This window comes from Nerophis lumbriciformis, linkage group LG10 (genome assembly GCF_033978685.3).
Source record: "Nerophis lumbriciformis linkage group LG10, RoL_Nlum_v2.1, whole genome shotgun sequence".
Taxonomy (NCBI): Eukaryota; Metazoa; Chordata; class Actinopteri; order Syngnathiformes; family Syngnathidae; genus Nerophis; species Nerophis lumbriciformis.
In genome coordinates, this window is record NC_084557.2 from 50,895,014 (window position 1) to 50,915,743 (window position 20,730).

General features: G+C 42.1%; 1 protein-coding gene across 1 annotated transcript in view; it reads left to right on the forward strand.

Moving 5' to 3' along the window:
• Window positions 1-20,730, forward strand: part of stra6 (signaling receptor and transporter of retinol STRA6) — a 112,258-nt gene that overhangs the window by 32,818 nt on the left and 58,710 nt on the right. The window contains exons 4-6 of the mRNA XM_061969453.2: window positions 9,517-9,599; window positions 13,802-13,935; window positions 15,908-16,074. Of these exons, the coding sequence (XP_061825437.2) occupies window positions 9,517-9,599; window positions 13,802-13,935; window positions 15,908-16,074 (384 nt within the window). The remainder of the gene's footprint in view (window positions 1-9,516; window positions 9,600-13,801; window positions 13,936-15,907; window positions 16,075-20,730) is intronic.

Sequence of the window (20,730 nt, forward strand, 5' to 3'; positions counted from 1 at the left end):
ATAGTGGATCTAACATAATAGTGTGAGAGTCCAGTCCATAGTGGATCTAACATAATAGTGAGAGTCCAGTCCATAGTGGATCTAACATAATAGTGAGAGTCCAGTCCATAGTGGATCTAACATAATAGTGAGAGTCCAGTCCATAGTGGATCTAACATAATAGTGAGAGTCCAGTCCATAGTGGATCAAACATAATAGTGTGAGTGTCCAGTCCATAGTGGATCAAACATAATAGTGAGAGTCCAGTCCATAGTGGATCTAACATAATAGTGAGAGTCCAGTCCATAGTGGATCTAACATAATAGTGTGAGAGTCCAGTCCATAGTGGATCTAACATAATAGTGACAGTCCAGTCCAAAGTGGATCTAACATAATAGTGATAGTCCAGTCCATAGTGGATCTAACATAATAGTGTGAGAGTCCAGTTCATAGTGGATCTAACATAATAGTGAGAGTCCAGTCCATAGTGGATCTAACATAATAGTGAGAGTCCAGTCCATAGTGGATCTAACATAATAGTGAGAGTCCAGTCCATAGTGGATCTAACATAATAGTGAGAGTCCAGTCCATAGTGGATCTAACATAATAGTGAGAGTCCAGTCCATAGTGGATCTAACATAATAGTGTGAGAGTCCAGTCCATAGTGGATCTAACATAATAGTGACAGTCCAGTCCATAGTGGATCTAACATAATAGTGAGAGTCCAGTCCATAGTGGATCTAACATAATAGTGTGAGAGTCCAGTTCATAGTGGATCTAACATAATAGTGAGAGTCCAGTCCATAGTGGATCTAACATAATAGTGAGAGTCCAGTCCATAGTGGATCTAACATAATAGTGAGAGTCCAGTCCATAGTGGATCTAACATAATAGTGAGAGTCCAGTCCATAGTGGATCTAACATAATAGTGAGAGTCCAGTCCATAGTGGATCTAACATAACAGTGTGAGAGTCCAGTCCATAGTGGATCTAACATAATAGTGAGAGTCCAGTCCATAGTGGATCCAACATAATAGTGAGAGTCCAGTCCATAGTGGATCTAACATAATAGTGAGAGTCCAGTCCATAGTGGATCTAACATAATAGTGAGAGTCCAGTCCATAGTGGATCTAACATAATAGTGTGAGAGTCCAGTCCATAGTGGATCTAACATAATAGTGACAGTCCAGTCCATAGTGGATCTAACATAATAGTGAGAGTCCAGTCCATAGTGGATCTAACATAATAGTGTGAGAGTCCAGTTCATAGTGGATCTAACATAATAGTGAGAGTCCAGTCCATAGTGGATCTAACATAATAGTGTGAGAGTCCAGTCCATAGTGGATCTAACATAATAGTGAGTGTCCAGTCCATAGTGGATCCAACATAATAGTGAGAGTCCAGTCCATAGTAGATCTAACATAATAGTGTGAGAGTCCAGTCCATAGTGGCTCTAACATAATAGTGTGAGAGTCCAGTCCATAGTGGATCTAACATAATAGTGAGAGTCCAGTCCAAAGTGGATCTAACATAATAGTGTGAGAGTCCAGTCCATAGTGGATCTAGCATAATAGTGAGAGTCCAGTCCATAGTGGATCTAACATAATAGTGAGAGTCCAGTGCATAGTGGATCTAACATAATAGTGAGAGTCCAGTCCATAGTGGATCTAACATAATAGTGTGAGAGTCCAGTCCATAGTGGATCTAACATAATAGTGAGAGTCCAGTCCATAGTGGATCTAACATAATAGTGTGAGAGTCCAGTCCATAGTGGATCTAACATAATAGTGTGAGAGTCCAGTCCATAGTGGATCTAACATAATAGTGTGAGAGTCCAGTCCATAGTGGATCAAACATAATAGTGAGAGTCCAGTCCATAGTGGATCTAACATAATAGTGTGAGAGTCCAGTCCATAGGGGATCTAACATAATAGTGAGAGTCCAGTCCATAGTGGATCTAACATAATAGTGAGAGTCCAGTCCATAGTGGATCAAACATAATAGTGAGAGTCCAGTCCATAGTGGATCTAACATAATAGTGAGAGTCCAGTCCATAGTGGATCCAACATAATAGTGTGAGAGTCCAGTCCATAGTGGATCTAACATAATAGGGTGAGAGTGCAGTCCATAGTGGATCTAACATAATAGTGTGAGAGTCCAGTCCATAGTGGATCAAACATAATAGTGAGAGTCCAGTCCATAGTGGATCTAACATAATAGTGTGAGAGTCCAGTCCATAGGGGATCTAACATAATAGTGAGAGTCCAGTCCATAGTGGATCTAACATAATAGTGAGAGTCCAGTCCATAGTGGATCAAACATAATAGTGTGAGTGTCCAGTCCATAGTGGATCAAACATAATAGTGAGAGTCCAGTCCATAGTGGATCTAACATAATAGTGAGAGTCCAGTCCATAGTGGATCTAACATAATAGTGAGAGTCCAGTCCATAGTGGATCCAACATAATAGTGAGAGTCCAGTCCATAGTGGATCTAACATAATAGTGAGAGTCCAGTCCATAGTGGATCTAACATAATAGTGAGAGTCCAGTCCATAGTGGATCTAACATAATAGTGAGAGTCCAGTCCATAGTGGATCCAACATAATAGTGAGAGTCCAGTCCATAGTGGATCTAACATAATAGTGAGAGTCCAGTCCATAGTGGATCTAACATAATAGTGAGAGTCCAGTCCATAGTGGATCTAACATAATAGTGAGAGTCCAGTCCATAGTGGATCTAACATAATAGTGAGAGTCCAGTCCATAGTGGATCTAACATAATAGTGAGAGTCCAGTCCTTAGTGGGGCCTGCAGGGGATCATCTTGAATGGAGACAAGTCAGCAGCGCAGAGACGTCACCAACTGAAGGAGTGGTCCACCCCGGGTCCTGACTTTGAACAGCTAGCGCCTCAACTGTGGTTACCTGATAACTTCTCCACGCAGGAGAGGGGGGCCGAGCATAACAGAGAGACAGCAGATCAACTGGTCTAAAAGGGGGGCCTAGAGTATCCAAATGCATTTTAAGATGGGACTCAAATGCTTCTACTGAGGTAGCATCTCTAACTGCCCTGAGATGGGTAGTTTGTGAGTTTAAACCCCGGCCGAGTCATACCAAAGACCATAAAAATGGTAGCCATTACCTCCCTGCTTGGCACTCAGCATCAATGGTTGGAATTGGGGGTTAAATCACCAAAAATGATTCTTGGGCGTGGCCACCGCTGCTGCCCACTGCTCCCCTCACCTCCCAGGGGGTGAACCAGGGGATGGGTCAAATGCAGAGGACACATTTCACCACACCTAGTGTGTGTGTGACAATCATTGCTACTTTAACTTTAACTTAACATTCCATAGTACTGGAGCCCAAATAGAAAACGCTCTATGGCCTGCAGACTATTTTTGGGCTCTGGGAATCACTAATAAGCCGGAGTTCTTAGAACGCAGATTTCTTGCCAGGACATATGGTACAATACAATCAGCAAGATAGGATGGAGCTAGACCGTGTAGTATTTTATACGTAAGTAGTAAAACCTTAAAGTCACATCTTAAGTGCACAGGAAGCCAGTGCAGGTGAGCCAGTATAGGTATATATATATATGTATATAAAGGTATATACAGTATAGGCGTAATATGATCAAACTTTCTTGTTCTTGTCAAAAGTCTAGCAGCCGCATTTTGTACCAACTGTAATCTTTTAATGCTAGACATCCATCCATCCATTTTCTACCGCTTGTGCCTTACGGGGTAGCAGGGGGTCTGGAGCCTATCCCAGCTGCACACGGGCGGAAGGGAAACCTGAAAATAATGCGTTCACATAATCAAGACGAGACGTAACGAACGCATGAATAATGATCTCAGCGTCGCTAGTGGACAAAATGGAACGAATTTTAGTGATATTACGGAGATGAAAGAAGGCCGTTTTAGTAACACTCTTAATGTGTGACTCAAAGGAGAGAGTTGGGTGGAAGATAATACCCAGATTCTTTACCGAGTCGCTTTGTGTAATTGTTTGGTTGTCAATTATTAAATAAATGTCGGTGTTTAGCAGGACCGATAATTAGCATTTCCGTTTTCTTGGCGTTGAGTTGCAAGAAGTTAGCGGACATCCATTGTTTAATTTCATTAAGACACACCTCCAGCTGACTACAATCCGGCGTGTTGGTCAGCTTTAGGGGCATGTAGAGTTGGCTGTCATCAGCATAACAATGAAAGCTAACACCGTATTTGCGTATGATGTCACCTAGCGGCAGCATGTAAAGACTTAAGAGTGCAGGGCCAAGAACCGAACCCTGAGGAACTCCGCACGCTACCTTAACATAGTCCGAGGTCACATTATTATGGGAGACGCACTGCATCCTGTCAGTAAGATAAGAGTTAAACCACGACAAAGCTAAGTCTGACATACCAATACGTGTTTTGATACGCTCTAATAAAATATTATGATCGACGGTATCGAAAGCAGCGCTAAGATGAAGAAGCAGCAACATAGATGACGCATCAGAATCCATCGTTAGCAGTAGATCATTAGTCATTTTTGCGAGGGCTGTCTCCGTAGAGTGATTTGCCCTGAAACCGGATTGAAAAGGTTCACAAAGATTGTTAGACACTAAGTGTTCATTTAGCTGCTGTGCGACAATTTTTTTGGAGGATTTTCGAAATAAAGGGAAGGTGAGACACCGGTCGGTAGTTTACCATGAGGTCAGGATGGAGGTTAGGTCTTTTGAGCAGAGGATGAATAACCGCTTTCTTGAATGCTAGGGGAACAGTGCCAGAGGAAAGTGATAAGTTTATAATATTTAGCACTGATGGACCTAATAATACAAAAAGCTCCTTAATAAGTTTCCCAGGAAGTGGGTCAAGTAAACATGTTGTTTGTTTTATCCCACTTACACGCCGTAATAGTTCCTCTAATGTTATTTCATCAAAAAGAGAGAGACTATTTTGTATTGCAGTATCCATCGTAGATACAGTTGTATCTGTGTTAATAGAACCCAGTTGTAGCTGGGATGCGTTGTCTTTAATCTCCTTTCTAATGAGTTCAATTTTCTTATTAAAGAAATTCATAAAGTCATCTGCCGAGTTGGTGGAGCTATTGGGAGGAGTCCCTTGTTGGGTTAGCGATGCTACTGTACTAAACAAAAATGTAGGGTCGTTTTTGTTGAGGCGGATGAGATTTGAGTAATATTTAACTTTAGCTAAGGTAAGCATGCGTTTATACGATATTAAACTATCACTCCATGCTTGATGGAAAACCTCAAGCTTGGTCGCGCGCCATTTGCGTTCCAACTTTCTACATGATAATTTATGAGCTCTGGTTTCTTCGGTAAACCATGGGGTGCGCCTTTTAGGGGCCTTTTTTTGTTTTAGCGGTGCTATACTATCAATGGTTTTGCGCAGGGCATTGTCAAAGTTGTTAGTGAGGTTATCAATAGAGCCGACATAATTTGGGAATGGTGCCATTACCGAAGGCAGTAGGTCAGCAAAAGTCATCGTTGTGGCAGCATTAATGTTGCGGCTGCTATAGCAGTTATTATTATTATTAGTTTGTTGACAATGAGTCAGAACTTCGAATTTTATAAGGTAATGATCGGACATTACTTTAGTATACGGGAGTACCATAACTTTGGAGGTGGTGACACTCCTGACCAGCACTAGCTCTATCGTATTACCGTTGCGAAGTCTGACATACCAATACGTGTTTTGATACGCTCTAATAAAATATTATGATGGACGGTATTGAAAGCAGCGCTAAGATGAAGAAGCAGCAACATAGATGACGCATCAGAATCTATCGTTAGCAGTAGATCATTAGTCATTTTTGCGAGGGCTGTCTCCGTAGAGTGATTTGCCCTGAAAGCGGATTGAAAAGGTTCACAGAGATTGTTAGACACTAAGTGTTCATTTAGCTGCTGAGCGACAATTTTTTCGAGGATTTTCGAGATAAAGGGAAGGTGGGACACCGGTCGGTAGTTTACCATGAGGTCAGGATCAAGGTTAAGTCTTTTGAGCAGAGGATGAATAACCGCTTTTTTGAATGTAAGGGGAAGAGTTGTCAGACTATCTGCTAAAGGTCAAACTAGATTTAAAACTCTTAATGATACCAAAATAGAGCAAATCTATTAACATTATTAACACAAATGTTTAGAAAAAATGTTATTTGTGCTGTCAAGTGATTTAAAGAAATTAATGATTAATTCATGATGATCTGTAATTAATCTCTTTTTTAATCATACCTAAAATGCTGAGAAAAGCTCTTAATGATGCTTTTCTTTTAAATTCATTATTTTTTTATTAGGACAAGTATTTAAACAGAAAAATGGCTTTATAAAGTAATGTATTGTTTTTAACAGACTTAAACAGTTGCAGTCTGTTTTATCCACTAAAATAAAACATCACATCATATAAAGTGTTGATGTAAAAATACATCAAAAAATCAAAACACACCCGGAAGTGACTTAATTTTTCTACATAACTTGTCTAAAAAGCATACTCTACGCTAAAAACAAAACAACATTCAAACATATACAAACCATAGACACACTGCTGATATGTATTCAAGTTGATTATGAATATTTTACACTATTAGTTACATATAGTTCAGTTCAGTTTATTATCATCAAAATCAAGGTCCATACAAAAAAATCGACATAAACCCAGATTACTCATTAATAAACAGTGCTAAACAAGACAATCATACCAAATATCTGATATCTCACATCACTGACATGAGTGTTGACCAGCTGAGCAATGAGCAGTATAATTTATCCTATCCTTCACCATTTAAAGTCACCAGCTAAGTTTTGTGACAGAGTGAAGCTTCTTTTTCGCTGTGGCTGCGTATTATCTTTGTGCCGCATGGCGGTCGTGTTTTTCCTCACGATCAAGCACACGAGAGCCAGGCAACTCACAGACATACAGAGACAATTAAAAATGAGGTGAACACGATTAAAAAACATAATGCGCTAAATTTGATTGTAATTATCCATCCATTTTCTACCACTTGTCCCTTTTGGGGTGGCGAGGGGTGCTGGAGCCTATCTCAGCTGCATTCGGGCCTAAAGCGGGGTACACCCTGGACAAGTAGCCACCTCATCGCAGTGATTGTAATTAATTAATCATAATTAAAGTGATAATTTTACACCCCTAATTTTACTAATGATGAGTCATCTATGTTGCTGCTTCTTGATCTTAGCGCTGCTTTCGATACCGTCGATCATAATATTTTATTAGAGCGTATCAAAACACGTATTGGTATGTCAGACTTAGCCTTGTCGTGGTTTAACTCTTATCTTACTGACAGGATGCAATGCGTCTCCCATAATAATGTGACCTCGGACTATGTTAAGGTAACGTGCGGAGTTCCTCAGGGTTCGGTTCTTGGCCCTGCACTCTTTAGTCTTTACATGCTGCCGCTAGGTGACATCATACGCAAATACGGTGTTAGCTTTCATTGCTATGCTGATGACAGCCAACTCTACATGCCCCTAAAGCTGACCAACACGCCGGATTGTAGTCAGCTGGAGGCGTGTCTTAATGAAATTAAACAATGGATGTCCGCTAACTTCTCGCAACTCAACGCCAAGAAAACGGAAATGCTAATTATCGGTCCTGCTAAACACCGACATTTATTTAAAAATACCACCTTAACATTTGACAACCAAACAATTACACAAGGCGAATCAGTAAAGAATCTGGGTATTATCTTCCACCCAACTCTCTCCTTTGAGTCACACATTAAGAGTGTTACTAAAACGGCCTTCTTTCATCTCCGTAATATCGCTAAAATTCGTTCTATTTTATCCACTAGCGACGCTGAGATCATTATTCATGCGTTCGTTACGTCTCGTCTCGACTACTGTAACGTATTATTTTCGGGTCTCCCTATGTCTAGCATTAAAAGATTACAATTGGTACAAAATGCGGCTGCTAGACTTTTGACAAGAACAAGAAAGTTTGATCATATTACGCCTATACTGTATATACCTTTATATACATGTATATATACCTATACTGGCTCACCTGCACTGGCTTCCTGTGCACTTAAGATGTGACTTTAAGGTTTTACTACTTACGTATAAAATACTACACGGTCTAGCTCCGTCCTATCTTGTCGATTGCATTGTACCATATGTCCCGGCAAGAAATCTGCCTTCAAAGAACTCCGGCTTATTAGTGATTCCCAGAGCCCAAAAAAAGTCTGCGGGCTATAGAGCGTTTTCTATTGGGGCTCCAGTACTATGGAATGCCCTCCCGGTAACAATTAGAGATGCTACCTCAGTAGAAGCATTTAAGTCCCATCTTAAAACTCATTTGTATACTCTAGCCTTTAAATAGCCCCCCTGTTAGACCAGTTGATCTGCCGTTTTTTTTTCTTTTCTCCTCTGCTCCCCTTTTCCTTGTGGAGGGGGGGGGGGCACAGGTCCGGTGGCCATGGATGAAGTGCTGGCTGTCCAGAGTCGGGACCCGGGGTGGACCGCTCGCCTGTGCATCGGCTGGGAACATCTCTGCGCTGCTGACCCGTTTCCGCTCGGGATGGTGTCCTGCTGGCCCCACTATGGACTGGACTCTTACTATTATGTTGGATCCACTATGGACTGGACTCTCACAATATTATGTCAGACCCACTCGACATCCGTTGCTTTCGGTCTCCCCTAGAGGGGGGGGGGTTACCCACATATGCGGTCCTCTCCAAGGTTTCTCATAGTCATTCACATCGACATCCCACTGGGGTGAGTTTTTCCTTGCCCTTATGTGGGCTTTGTACCGAGGATGTCGTTGTGGCTTGTGCAGCCCTTTGAGACACTTGTGATTTAGGGCTATATAAATAAACATTGATTGATTGATTGATTGACAAATGTGTTATAAAGAGTAGGAGATTTGTCTCAATTTGAAATAATTATTTAATTGGGAACTTGGATCCATTTTTGTTTATTTGATTCTTCAAAATGGGCCTCAAATGCCTTCCACTGTGAGGTAGACTTAACCAGAGTTTGTCAAACCACAATTGAAGTAAACCAACATGTAAGGTTTTGTACCAGGGGTTTTTAAAGTGAGAGGTGGAAAAATGAAAAAAGACATCGTTTTCAAACCAAAATGAGTTTGTTGGGAAGTAAGGAGGGCCTCGAACATATTATAGTGTATCCCATTGTTAATCCCATTTTTTTTTTTAAATAAATATAGACATTAAACTAAAAAGAGCATTTTCTTCTGCACTTCCTCAGGCTCATTTCATGTTTGACTTGTTTTGACAAATAGGTGCTCATAATGTTGGTCATTACAGCTCCAATTTAGCACGAGGCATTCTTCCCTTTGTGGGGTGTTTCCTCAATGTGTTCCAGGTCATGATAGTTCACCAAACTCTCACTGCTCAATGATCTTGACTAATGATTTTGCATTCAGGCCACGTCCACAGGGAGCACTAACGAGGTATTGCCTTTTGTGCCATCAATGTCATCCACTTTTTTTTGTCCCAAGCACAGTGAAGTCTGACGGAATTCACATTCTCTGCATGTAACACTTAATAATCCATCTCTTCCTCTAGCTCGTCGTCATGGTGATCTTGGCAGTTTTAGCCAGGCGCATAAAGGCGGGCAGCAGACAGAAAGGACTGTCAGGTTTACTCAGGTGAGGCTCGAAGAAAGTTTGTATTTCATTTGATTACGTAACACCATCTTGAAATAACAATCTTTTTCGCCAATATTTATAGCTGTCACACTGGTTTCCAATTTGATATAACTTTTAAAGCAAATATATGTAATAATGGGATGCAGCATTAGTGGACCACCCAACACCTCTAATGTCCTTGCGGTCATTGGTGAGAAATGTCTGTGTGCAAAGATTTGCTAAAATGTGATAGAACACCATACTTGCCAACCTTGAGACCTCCGATTTCGGGAGGTGGGGGGTGGGGGGCGTGGTCGGGGGTGGGGCGGGGGGCGTGGTTAAGATATATATATATATATATATATAAGAAATACTTGACTTTCAGTGAATTCTAGCTATATATTTTTTTTTATTACATATATTTATATATATATATATATATATATGTATATGTGAATATATATAAATAAATAAAAGAAATACTTGAATTTCAGTGTTCATTTATTTACACATATACACACACATAACACTCATCTACTCATTGTTGAGTTAAGGGTTGAATTGTCCATCCTTGTTCTATTCTCTGTCACTATTTCAGAACACACACATTATACAAATATACATTATAAAATCAATAAGAAGACGGGAGCTCTAATTTGGGAGTCTGAATTAGGATCAGAAGTTCCCATATAAACATTGCGCACTCACGTCGCCTTTTTGTATTGATTACTGCAGCTGTGCACTGGATTCATTCACAAATACAAACTACAACTCACAAACACTTTAGAGTTAGGCTCCACCATCAGAATGTGTACTTAAACTTATAAAGATCACATGGATATTATTCAGTGAGTTGATTCACCAAAACTAACCTGTTATACAGGAGGAAAAAGCACACAGGACGTTTCAATTGTTCACAGACTGGTCGCGCTCATCAGAATGACAAGACACTTCCGGTGTGCAGGTGATAGCATTCAATTGGGAAGAAACGCCCTACTGCTTCCTACTGACCAATGTGAATACTGATAAATGTGTAATGACAGCTCCAAAAACGAATTCAAACCACAAAATAAAATAAATAAATCAACACAAAAATGTGACACATTATGGGTGGGTCACATATGCATGTACAGTAGATGGCAGTATTGTCCTGTTTAAAAGTGTCACAACATTGCTGTTTACGGCAGACCAACTGCTTTACGGTAGACGAAAACTTGACTGCTGTTGTTGTGTGTTGTTGCCGCGCTGGGAGGACGTTAATGAAACTGCCTAACAATAAACACACATAAGAAACCAAGAACTCTCCCTCGATCATTAGCTGTTTATATTGTGGGAAAGCGGACGTGAGAACAGGCTGTCAACACGTCACTCAGGTCCGCATGGAGCGGGAGGGGGCGTGGCCTCCAGCTCCGCCTGAATTTCGGGAGATTTTCGGGAGAAAATTTGTCCCGGGAGGTTTTCGGGAGAGGCGCTGAATTTCGGGAGTCTCCCGGAAAATCCGGGAGGGTTGGCAAGTATGTATAGCAGTGTTGTGCATTGCAAACTCAATGTGTTGTTGTAGAAGCTAGCTTATCTCTTGCCGTAGTTAGCTTTTATGGATAATGCCGATGTGTTACTACGATAGAAAAATAGTTCGTCAGTGTTCGCTCTTACAATAACATCGCTACAGCTTGGTTATTTTATGGGTTTCGGAACGTAAATGAAGTATTGACGGTTTTTGAATGCATTTTTAAAAGGATTTAGAGGTAAAAATTGATTTGCTCCCATCGGCTGCATTGCTAGCCGCCGAGAACGAGCCGATTTGTAAATGTTACAAAGCAAGAAAACTCAAACACCTTTTCTATTCTCGTCTCTCATAATGATTGTGAACGATAGGCAAAAGTACAAAAAAGTACACAGAGGCATTAATGCTTTATCTGCGAGGGAAAAAAATTAACCGGTTAGATTTGAAAGATAAACAGTAGAGATGCGCGGTTTGCGGACACAACCGCGGAGTCCGCGGATTATCCGCGGATCGGGCGGATGAAATTAAAAAAACTAAGATTTTATCCGCTCGCGGGTCGGGTCGGGCGGATTAATTTTTTTTTTTTTTTTTTTTTTTGCGGGTGGCAGTTAAACCAATTGGGAAATATATATACATAGTTAAATGTTGTTACCCACATACGAAAAACGAGCAGGCACCTGCTGCATATGCCACAACAGAAGAAAAAAAAAGAAAAGAGATGGACACTTTTACGGAGCGGAGAAGGGACGCCTCGCCGGGGTCCGGGACCGAGGCCCCTTCCCCCGAGAGGGCCCCACCGGGAGCCGTAGCTGAGGCGATCCGCGAGAAGGGCCCGACGCACGTCCAGGGTCACTACCGCGCCCACCGCACCGACACCCCGCCTCGTCCGCTTTCGCCGCGGCCGGCGTCACGCGCAGCAGGTAAGCAGCTTACCTGCCCGCCACCCCCGTGGCCGGGGGCTCGTAACATGGGTCACTCCGCGCGCTCCGCCCGCGCAGCTTACCTGCTTGCCACGCCTGTTGCCGGGGGCGCGTAACAGGGGTCACTCCGCGCGTAGTGCGCTCATGAAAGGGGTGGGGCTCACCCTGGTTGATATAGAGAGCAGGACGGTGGCCATGGAAGTCGGAACCCGCTAAGGAGTGTGTAACAACCCACCTGCCGAATCAACTAGCCCTGAAAATGGATGGCGCTGGAGCGTCGGGCCCATACCTGGCTGTCGCCGGCAGCGAGACGCGCTTGGAGGTGCGCTCAGCGCGGCTCCCATATGATTGCGCACTGGTGTGCGTCTGGGTCGTGACAGCGTGGCACGCGAATGTCTGTGCATTGGATCATTCTCCTTTCTTTAACAGGCAAAAGCTTTATAACCTCACCATACCTGCCAACTTTTAAATCAGAAAAACCTAGTAGCCAGGGTCCAAGGGCCGCAGGCCCCGGTAGGTCCAGGACAAAGTCCTGGTGGAGGGTTCAGGGCTTCGCCCCCCGACGCAAAATGACTATTAGCATTCAGACAGGTTAAAATGTTGCTAAAACCATCACTTTTCTATCAGTCACAGTGACTTTTCAAAACAAAAATATTACAGCAAAAATCATATGGGTTGATTGACATGTTTATTCTGTAAGCTAACTTCAATAGTTTGAAATTATTTTGACAGTTAATGCCAGTTATCCTGTCAACCTTTCACAAGACTTCAATTTGTTAATTGAAAGTATAAATAGTATAAACACTTTTTACAGTATGTCGTGCTGTGAAATACAGCCGACAGGATTGCGCATGCATGGTGCAGGAGAACAAAGGACTTCTTTCATTTAAGGTTTGTGATAAACCATCAAACTCATTCGTTAAAAGGACTCTATAGTAATATAAAGCGAATTTTTCTGGACATTATCATGCAAGAAAAGTTTATTTTTGGGATCGCGATCACCGCGTAATGATTTTTAAAGGTTGCATTACATTATTAACTGTCCCATGTGATCAGCCAGTGCGATTGGAAGTCCATGCTCAATTATTGCCTCCGTAAATAAAACTTCGGCATTTATCACATCCAAAGAATCTGTTTGGGCGACGAAAAACGTTGAAAGTTTTCCACTTGTATCGCTAGCAACGGCATTAGACTTGTGTTTTTTTGTCCCAACGTGGTCTTTTACATCGCTAATTCCTCCGTGTCCGATCGAAAAATCTTGTCTGCACAAGGTGCAATTCGCGTAGTTTTCACCCTTTTTTTAATTTTTTTTATTAATATTAGATATATAACAACGGGCGGATGGTGGGCGGGTGTAGTTCTGATCAAACGTTACATCGGGTGGATGGCGGATGGTTGACGACTTTCTGACGCGGTTGCGGATGAAATAATTGCCTATCCGCGCATCTCTAATAAACAGTCTTTGAAAATGAAGCTGTTGATACAGATGACACATCCAAATCCTGCAGATAAAATTGAAGTCTAGAGTATGTTGTTCAATGAAAATATGCTTTTTGATTCTATATTTCTTCTTCAAAACATGTATGACCCACTGTAACAGTAAACTATGCAGCAACTTGAATTTAAATTGTGTGAAACACTTTGCAGGACTGGGCGTTACTTATTGCTTATGTTTAATTGACTGCTACCAACAGCAATGTCAAGGACTGTTTTGATCAAGTCTGCTCAATAAGCATCTCAGCTGCGTGTGAGGCCACTCACACCCGAGCTCTAAATACCTTTCCGCTTTGGTTTCACAGCCCGGTCAACTTCCTGGACCATACTCAGCACAAGGGCCTGGCCGTGGCCGTGTTTGGAGTGCTCTTGTGCAAACTCTGTGGACTCGTTGTATCACCAAACCCTCTCCCCTTCACCACGGAGGCAGGGAACAAACGTGAGGTCATCTTTGTACTTCCCTCCAACATTTGTTGTCTTCATTTCTGTGGTACACGCACTATAAATCTGTTCGAGAAGACAATAATATATGCTGCTAGATTAGGAGTGAACCTTGTACTCAGGATGTTTTTCACTATGTTATGTCATTTCATTGCTTTCCTTGCAGGGCTATTTTCATATTAGGAACTGGATAAGCTGTTTTTTTTTCAGAAATGGAATTATATAAGAATTAACTGAACGTTGGTGAGAGTTTTTACAATCCTGAAACAACACAAGGTTTAGCACAGAGGATTTACCAGTGTGGTCTCTCCCCACTCAGAATGGCTTTGGCACCAAAACAGAACCTCTACATCTTACACATGCCAAATGAACAAAAAGCTGCTGAAATCATGCTTTCAGTAGCTAATACAACTTATTTACAGTAAAAGCGTTGCCTGGGGATTATTCTACAATATGGTTATTATTATGGTAGTCAGCAACAGTGAACTGCACCTGACTGACCTAAATAACGGAGCACAGTATCAGTACCGTATTTTCCGGATTATAAGGCGCACCGGATTATAAGGCGCACTGCCGATGAACGACAATTTTTTAAATCTATTTTCAAATATTAGGCGCACTGGATTATGGGCGCATTAAAGGAATCATATTATTATTTATTTTTTCTAAAGGAAAATACTTCCTTGTGGTCTACATAACATGTAATGCTGGTTCTTTGCTCAAAATGTTGCATAGATGATGTTTTACACATCATCTTCAACTCACTTTCTGACAGTCTCTTCAGGATGCGCCGTTTTGTGGGCGCTCTTATTTATATGCCTCCACTCGGACAGCGTCTTCTCCCCGGCATCTTTGTTGTAGCGGTGTAGCGTGCAAGGACGGGAGTGGAAGAAGTGTCAAAAGATGGAGCTAACTGTTTTAATAACATTCACATATCTCCTCATCCGGAAACAACACCGAAAATGTGTCCCGGGAAAAAACGTCCGACCGGAACTCTCCAATAACTAAAGTTCCTTGGGTGAATAATGTAAAGTCACTACACCGGTATGTTTTAGCGCTTTCATGGTGAGTTTACTGACAGATATAAGTAAGAACTTTACACTACTTTATATTAGAAATGGCAAAAGTGGAGGATGAGTGTCACATAACAAGAAGATAGAGAAAAAGAAGAAGCTTATCGACTATGGCGTCGGCGTGGACGGGCGCAATTTTTCCGGATTTATGCAGATCCCAAATACAGATCAGCAGGTACCAGAAGGTAAGGAAAGTTGCTTTAGCATAATATTGCGAAACAATATTATATGCTTCATAGCTTACCAAAATCGTACTAAAACATTTTGATAGATTTTTGAGCGCCGTGTGTAATGTTCTATTTTTTCAATGCCATCATATTGCAGCCTACACTTATCTCTTATGTTTGACTGCCATCTACTGGTCACACTTATCATTACACCATGTACCAAATAAAATAGCTTCGAGGTGGGTAAGCTCAACCAAACATATTCCTTACATTAGGCGCACCGGGTTACAAGGCGCACTCTCGCGTTTTGAGAAAAGAAAATTATTTTAAGTGCGCCTTATAGTCCAGAAAATACGGTAAATTGTGCTGTTCTACATATTGTTAAATAGTGAATATTATTCAAAAATACTTGATGCTGTAATTGTTGCCAAAGGTGCATCAACAAAGTATTGATTTTTGGTTTTAGTAAATATGCAGTAATTTAAAAGAAACTTTCCACATTGTCATTGTGGGGTATTCTCTGTAGAATGTTGAGGACAAAAATACATTAATTGCATTTTGGAATAAGGCTGTAACATGACAAAATGTGGAAAAAGTGAAGTGTTGTCAATACTTTCTGGATGTGCTGTGTATTTGGAAAGATGTGATATTTAATCCAGTTTCTGTATAGGTAGATTATGTTGGTGTGCCTAATAAACTGGCTGATGAACGTTGTGTGTTGCATCCGCAGAGAACTGGATAATCCTGGGTGTTTTCTTCTACCCCGCACTTTACTACCCTCTCCTGGCATGTGGCACCTTGCATAATAAACTGGGCTACGTTCTTGGTAGCCTTTTGTCATGGACACACTTTAGCATCCTGGTTTGGCAGAAGATAGATTGCCCCAAAACACCACAGGTATGCATAGATCACTGTCAACATTGTTCATTTAGTCAAAGTGTTTCACTGAAGATAAATGCGGGGAAAACTCATTTGTTCTGGTAGGAAAACCCTTTAATGGTAATGATCAGTGTTATCGTACACAGAATGAAATGTGATTTAAAATGATTAATATCAGCCTGTGGCTGCCTGAGATGTAATCTGTTTGTGCCTCATACGTATTTGTATTATTTTTATATTTTTTTATATGAAATGAATGGTTTTCTGACTCAAAGCAATTAGTTCCACTGTCTGGTGGTCTTAATCAAGAGGCTTCGTCACACTTAATCACTTTAGTGTGTCTCAGTGGCATCCGGGTTTTATTACATATTTTGTAATGGTGGCTTTTCTTTTAATGCCACCGATGCTGCAGAGCTGAGATAATCTGCAAGACAGAGCGTTACTCATCAGCACAGACCATAGAATGTACTTGAAGAAAAGAACTATTCATCGCAGCCCTTTGTCAACAGAGAGGAGCTGCTTCAGAAAAGTTGAATGCACTAAATACTTGCTGCAAACCACCTCAACTTATTAGCTTTCTGTAAATGGTTCTAGAATGGATCTTCTAGAAAAACACTTGTATCTCACATCGTCTCTCATTGAAAGGAACTTAAAATGTTGATTGGTGCTTGGCCCCTCCCCAAAAACAGTGCAATTTGTACATGTAACATGCCTTTTAGGTAAGAAATATACAGGTAAAAGCCAGTAAATTAGAATATTTTGGAAAAACTTGATTTATTTCAGTAATTGCATTCAAAAGGTGTAACTTGTACATTATATTTATTCATTGCACACAGACTGATGCATTCAAATGTTTATTTCATTTAATTTTGATGATTTGAAGTGGCAACAAATGAAAATCCAAAATTCCGTGTGTCACAAAATTAGAATATTACTTAAGGCTAATACAAAAAAGGGATTTTTAGAAATGTTGGCCAACTGAAAAGTATGAAAATGAAAAATATGAGCATGTACAATACTCAATACTTGGTTGGAGCTCCTTTTGCCTCAATTACTGCGTTAATGCGGCGTGGCATGGAGTCGATGAGTTTCTGGCACTGCTCAGGTGTTATGAGAGCCCAGGTTGCTCTGATAGTGGCCTTCAACTCTTCTGCGTTTTTGGGTCTGGCATTCTGCATCTTCCTTTTCACAATACCCCACAGATTTTCTATGGGGCTAAGGTCAGGGGAGTTGGCGGGCCAATTTAGAACAGAAATACCATGGTCCGTAAACCAGGCACGGGTAGATTTTGCGCTGTGTGCAGGCGCCAAGTCCTGTTGGAACTTGAAATCTCCATCTCCATAGAGCAGGTCAGCAGCAGGAAGCATGAAGTGCTCTAAAACTTGCTGGTAGACGGCTGCGTTGACCCTGGATCTCAGGAAACAGAGTGGACCGACACCAGCAGATGACATGGCACCCCAAACCATCACTGATGGTGGAAACTTTACACTAGACTTCAGGCAACGTGGATCCTGTGCCTCTCCTGTCTTCCTCCAGACTCTGGGACCTCGATTTCCAAAGGAAATGCAAAATTTGCTTTCATCAGAAAACATGACTTTGGACCACTCAGCAGCAGTCCAGCTGGTGTCGGTCCACTCTGTTTCCTGAGATCCAGGGTCAACGCAGCCGTCTACCAGCAAGTTTTAGAGCACTTCATGCTTCCTGCTGCTGACCTGCTCTATGGAGATGGAGATTTCAAGTTCCAACAGGACTTGGCGCCTGCACACAGCGCAAAATCTACCCGTGCCTGGTTTACGGACCATGGTATTTCTGTTGTAAATTGGCCCGCCAACTCCCCTGACCTTAGCCCCATAGAAAATCTGTGGGGTATTGTGAAAAGGAAGATGCAGAATGCCAGACCCAAAAACGCAGAAGAGTTGAAGGCCACTATCAGAGCAACCTGGGCTCTCATAACACCTGAGCAGTGCCAGAAACTCATCGACTCCATGCCACGCCGCATTAACGCAGTAATTGAGGCAAAAGGAGCTCCAACCAAGTATTGAGTATTGTACATGCTCATATTTTTCATTTTCATACTTTTCAGTTGGCCAACATTTCTAAAAATCCCTTTTTTGTATTAGCCTTAAGTAATATTCTAATTTTGTGACACACGGAATTTTGGATTTTCATTTGTTGCCACTTCAAATCATCAAAATTAAATGAAATAAACATTTGAATGCATCAGTCTGTGTGCAATGAATAAATATAATGTACAAGTTACACCTTTTGAATGCAATTACTGAAATAAATCAAGTTTTTCAAAATATTCTAATTTACTGGCTTTTACCTGTATTGGATAAAAACAATACAATACCTTTAAAGGGTTTCAACGACCTTTTAATATCCACTGACTCTGGCGATTCTGCCATTTGAATTATTTTAGATCTAACTAGACCAGGGGTCGGCAACCCGCGGCTCTAGAGCCGCATGCGGCTCTTTAGCGCCGCCCTAGTGGCTCTCTGGAGCTTTTTCAAAAATGTATGAAAAATGGAAAAAGTTGAGGGGAAAAAAAATAATTTTTTGTTTTAATATGGTTTCTGTAGGAGGACAAACATGACACAAACCTCCCTAATTGTTATAAAGCACACTGTTTATAATAAACATGCTTCACTGATTCGAGTATTTGGGGAGCGTCGTTTTGTCCTACTAATTTTGGCGGTCCTTGAACTCACCTTAGTTTGTTTACATGTATAACTTTCTGCGACTTTCTAGGACGTGTTTTATGACACTTCTTTTTCTGTCTCATGTTGTCCACCAAACTTTTAATGTTGTGCATGAATCCACAAAGGTGAGTTTTGTTGATGTTATTGACTTGTGTGGAGTGCTAATCAGACATATTTGGTCACTGCATGACTGCAAGCTAATCGATGCTAACATGCTATTTAGGCTAGCTATATGTACATATTGCATCATTATGCCTCATTTGTAGCTATATTTGAGGTCATTTAGTTTCCTTTAAGTCCTCTTAATTCAATTTATATCTCATGACACACTATTTGTATGTAATATGGCTTTTAATTGTTTGTGGCTCCAGACAGATTTGTTTTTGTATTTTTGGTCCAATATAGCTCTTTCAACATTTTGGGTTGCCGACCCCTGAACTAGTGCATTCCACACAGTAGATCATGCAACTCTCATCAGATGCTTGGAACAATGTGTGGGTTTAAGAGACACACCCTTCAACTTTTTGAAGTCATATCTGACAAACAACTCTTTTAAAATCCAAATTGATGTCTGCCTCAGCTTGTGCGTCCTTGTTGCCAAACCATACCTCTAAACCCTCTTATTTTTCCCAGGAAACTCCCATATTTTTCACTTCTTTTCCGTTGTTTTCCCAATACCATGTTTGTATTCTCTATGGAGGTCAACAATTCCTCTCCGGTCCTGATTCAATCAAATACAGTAGACCAGTGATTTTCAACCACTGTGCCGCGGCACACTAGTGTGCCGTGAGATATTGTCTGGTGTGCCGTGGGAAATTATGCAACTTCACCTATCCATCCATCCATCCATCTTCTTCCGCTTATCTGAGGTCGGGTCGCGGGGGCAGCAGCCTAAGCAGAGAAGCCCAGACTTCCCTCTCCCCAGCCACTTCGTCCAGCTCCTCCCGGGGGATCCCGAGGCGTTCCCAGGCCAGCCGGGAGACATAGTCTTCCCAACGTGTCCTGGGTCTTCCCCGTGGCCTCCTACCGGTCGGACGTGCCCTAAACACCTCCCGAGGGAGGCGTTCGGGTGGCATCCTGACCAGATGCCCGAACCACCTCATCTGGCTCCTCTCGATGTGGAGGAGCAGCGGCTTTACTTTGAGCTCCTCCCGGATGACAGAGCTTCTCACCCTATCTTTAAGGGAGAGCCCTGCCACCCGGCGGAGGAAACTCATTTGGGCCGCTTGTACCCGTGATCTTGTCCTTTCGGTCATAACCCAAAGCTCATGACCATAGGTGAGGATGGGAACGTAGATCGACCGGTAAATCGAGAGCTTTGCCTTCCGGCTCAGCTCCTTCTTCACCACAACGGATCGATACAGCGTCCGCATTACTGAAGATGCCGCACCGATCTCACGATCCACTCTTCCCTCACTCGTGAACAAGACTCCGAGGTACTTGAACTCCTCCACTTGGGGCAGGGTCTCCTCCGCAACCCGAAGATGGCATTCCACCCTTTTCCGGGCGAGAACCATGGACTCGGACTTGGAGGTGCTGATTCTCATCCCAGTTGCTGCGAACCGATCCAGCGAGAGCTGAAGATCCTGGCCAGATGAAGCCATCAGGACCACATCATCTGCAAAAAGCAGAGACCTAATCCTGCAGCCACCAAACCAGATCCCCTCAACGCCTTGACTGCGCCTAGAAATTCTGTCCATAAAAGTTATGAACAGAATCGGTGACAAAGGGCAGCCTTGGCGGAGTCCAACCCTCACTGGAAACGTGTCCGACTTACTGCCGGCAATGCGGACCAAGCTCTGGCACTGATCATACAGGGAGCGGACCGTCAAAATCAGACAGTCCGATACCCCATACTCTCTGAGCACTCCCCACAGGACTTCCCGAGGGACACGGTCGAATGCCTTCTCCAAGTCCACAAAACACATGTAGACTGGTTGGGCAAACTCCCATGCACCCTCAAGGACCCTGC